Source organism: Octopus bimaculoides, chromosome 8, assembly GCF_001194135.2.
Source record: "Octopus bimaculoides isolate UCB-OBI-ISO-001 chromosome 8, ASM119413v2, whole genome shotgun sequence".
In the NCBI taxonomy this organism is placed as follows: domain Eukaryota; kingdom Metazoa; phylum Mollusca; class Cephalopoda; order Octopoda; family Octopodidae; genus Octopus; species Octopus bimaculoides.
In genome coordinates, this window is record NC_068988.1 from 84,787,400 (window position 1) to 84,790,929 (window position 3,530).

At 34.7% G+C, this 3,530-nt stretch overlaps 1 protein-coding gene across 2 annotated transcripts in view; it reads left to right on the plus strand.

Moving 5' to 3' along the window:
- Positions 1 to 3,503, plus strand: part of LOC106883167 (GTP-binding protein Di-Ras2) — an 85,145-nt gene extending 81,642 nt beyond the window's left edge. For both annotated transcript variants that reach the window (XM_014934084.2, XM_014934086.2), the window contains one exon: positions 2,353 to 3,503. In XM_014934084.2, the coding sequence (XP_014789570.1) occupies positions 2,353 to 2,982 (630 nt within the window). In that variant the 3' untranslated portion in view covers positions 2,983 to 3,503. The remainder of the gene's footprint in view (positions 1 to 2,352) is intronic.
- Positions 3,504 to 3,530: the final 27 nt, after the last annotated feature.

The following is a 3,530-nucleotide window of genomic DNA, read 5'->3' on the forward strand; positions in this document are numbered from 1 at the left end:
TATATATATATATATATATATATATATTTATATATATATATAGATCATATGAGCTATGTGAATCCATATTATAAATACACTTTCACTTGTTAAAATAGAACACAGACTGACATATAATATAGTCCTCTATCATGAATGGTATATTAGGAGAAATAGGATAGTGTTGGAAAAAGAACTTCAATTATAATACCCTTCATATTCTATTTTCAAATCCCTCAAAAGATGTCTTTGCCATTCATTCATCAAGGGATCACTAAAATAAGTATTTATCAAATTGTGGAGTTGATAAAATAGTCCTTTCCCTATCTCTCATATTTGAGTTCTGGTGCTTTCCTCTATTAGAAATCAATATGTCTCATACTCAATAACACATAATATTCTGGAATGGGACGGGACTATTCATACATTTTTATTAAGACTGAATATTTTTTTAAAAGTTTTATTTTCTTTAGATTTTTCATTACTTTATTTTATCAATTTGATATCTGAAATTTGATAGAAAGCTAGCTGTCTACTTAGATTTTGTATGTTTCCAGCTTGAGATAGAAGTCTTGATCTTGTTCAGTTTCTGGAGAACTTCCTTCCTTTATTGGTATTTCATGGCAAAATAAGTTGTTGATAATTTCCCACACCCTCCTAAGCTACCTGTTCAGTATTTTTTTTTTTTTCGTTATGATTAGTAATGTATCTTCTATCAAAAATTTGAAACTTCAGATAATAATAATGATGATGATGATGATGATAATCCTTTCGACAATAGGCACAATGCCTGCAATTTGGGGAAGGCGGTTAGTCGATTACATTAACCCCAAAAGGATGAAAGGCAAAGTCAACCTCAGCGGAATTATAAACTCAGAACATAAAGTCAGAAGAAACTGCTACCAAGCATTTTGTCCAGTGTGTTAAACATTCTGCCAGCTCGTTGCCCCTACCACAACAAGAACAACAATAACAATAATAATAATTTGCCACAAGGGCATCAGATGATGGGAACATTACAAGGAAAGTCTACAATTTGTGTAGGTTTTTCACATAAAAGATAAGGGGAAGAAAGGGGGAGAAGGGTGAAATGAGATAAAAGTGTAGAGTATACAAAATATGTGAACACATCTATGATGCAGTGCTCCTGATACTGGAAAACATCTGACTAGGGCCAGTCAAGGAACCCCACAGGTCTAGGCTCCTGAGCACCAATACCACAAAGCCCTTGCCCAACTACTGTTGTTCTCCAATCTTTAGGTGCATACTTAGATCAGATTTACTTACCCTAACCATTTTTGTCCCAGTCACCCACCTTTTGACAAAATCACTGAGAGAACACTTTCTTCTCTGTTTTCACTTTCCTTTCCAAGTGGAACTTTAAATAATTTATGAGGAAGGTGTCTTTTCTCTAATCTTTCAGCCTTGTCCATCACACAGCCTCTTTTGTTATAGTTAATATACAGAGGTATACCACCTGCCTTGCCCTGTAAAAGGTGGGATGATCCTTGTGATAGGCCTGGCCAATAGTTGGATTCATCCTACATGTGACAACAGCTGTTCAGCATAACTTCACTGGTCACAATGCTTGGACTCTGCATGAGCATGTGTAGTATGGGTTCATCTTTCTATATGCATCTAAGACAGTCTAACATGGCAGCATTTGCTTGTAGAATTTATTTTGAACTTGTAGTGACCCTCAGTAGCACTGCCAGATTAGGGATTTCTGGAAGTTATCTATGGATAGTTCTCTCCCCAAAAGTCCTAATTAGCCACAAGGAAATGAAGAGATACAAAAAATATTAAATTTTTACTAGAGATTATAAAGAAAGAAAAGATAAGATAATGTGGAAAATGAAAAAAATGTTTACAAATATGAAAGGAGTGGGTAAGAGATGTGAAACAATATATTCACAATACATGAATGTTGATATTTCACTTATCCCCATACAAGCAAAGCAGTGTTAATGATGACATTTCTTGTTAACATTATGAATGGTCACTCTATGATTTCAAAGACTGGTGGGAATATAAAAATCTCATATCTGTAAAAACATGTTGCAAGGGTTGGCAAAAGGAAAAGCATCTGACAGTACAATCATGCCTCAAAATCAATTTCAGTACAAGTTATGCTAACATGGAAAGGTAGATGTTAAAATAAGCAAATGAACGATTTTTTAATTGTTATAAATGTACATGTAATATATAACGTATACACATGGACATAAATACAGACATGCATACAAAACCACCACAAATGCAGTCTCTGTACATAATTGCAATTGTATTTAACAAAGTAAATTTTCTTTATTTATATATATATATATATATATATATATATATATTTCTGAATTGTTTTTCTCTTTATTGCAGGCATCAAAGGATCGGTCAGTGCGACTTCGAGTGATGCCAGAGCAGAGCAATGACTACAGAGTGGTAGTGTTTGGTGCAGGGGGTGTGGGAAAGAGTTCCCTCGTTCTCAGATTTGTACGAGGGACATTCCGCGAAAGCTACATCCCAACAATTGAAGACACTTATCGGCAAGTTATCAGCTGCAACAAACAAGTGTGCACGCTGCAAATCACGGACACAACGGGCAGCCATCAGTTCCCCGCCATGCAGCGCCTATCCATTTCAAAAGGACACGCCTTCATTTTGGTCTACTCTATCACAAGCAGGCAATCGCTGGAAGAGCTTAAGCCAATATTCAGTGAAATTACAGAGATCAAAGGAGACGTTGACAGCATCCCAATCATGCTGGTGGGCAACAAGTGCGACGAAACTAGTCGTGAGGTGACTCAGAACGTAGGAGCTGAACTGGCCAAACGCTGGAACTGTGCCTATCTCGAAACTTCAGCAAAGACAAATCACAATGTGAAGGAACTATTCCAAGAACTGTTGCAGTTGGAGAAGAGAAGAACTATGAGCCTGCAACTGGAGACAAAGAAAACAAAATCCCAGAAACGCAAGGAGAAGTTAAAGGGGAAATGTGTTGTTATGTAAAACAAAACAACAACAAATGTTGCAAAACAGCAAAGAACAATAAGATCATGTATGTGATATATATATATATTTATACACATACACATACGCACACTCATACACATGCATACAGTATATGTGTGTGTGAATATGTATGTAGATTTATAAACATATACACATATATATGTGTGTCTGTGTGTGTGTGTATATATATATATATATATATATATATATATATAGACATATACACACATGCACACACACATATACATAGATCCAAATATACACGCACACCTGTATCTGTGTATATCTAAAATGGAAATTAGTGACAATTTTGTGACTTGCTTTATGCTGAGGTAATAGTACTGGTAATATTTTTATCATATGGTGAAGAAACACATCCAGCTGACACTCATTACACATGTCTCCATAATACTTAAGTAAAGATTTACGTAAATGAACACTTACAAAAATAAAGAACAAAATCCACAAATAAATATACAAATATAAGTTCATAAATTCTTATGACCACAACAGCAAATTATATATATATATATATATATATATAT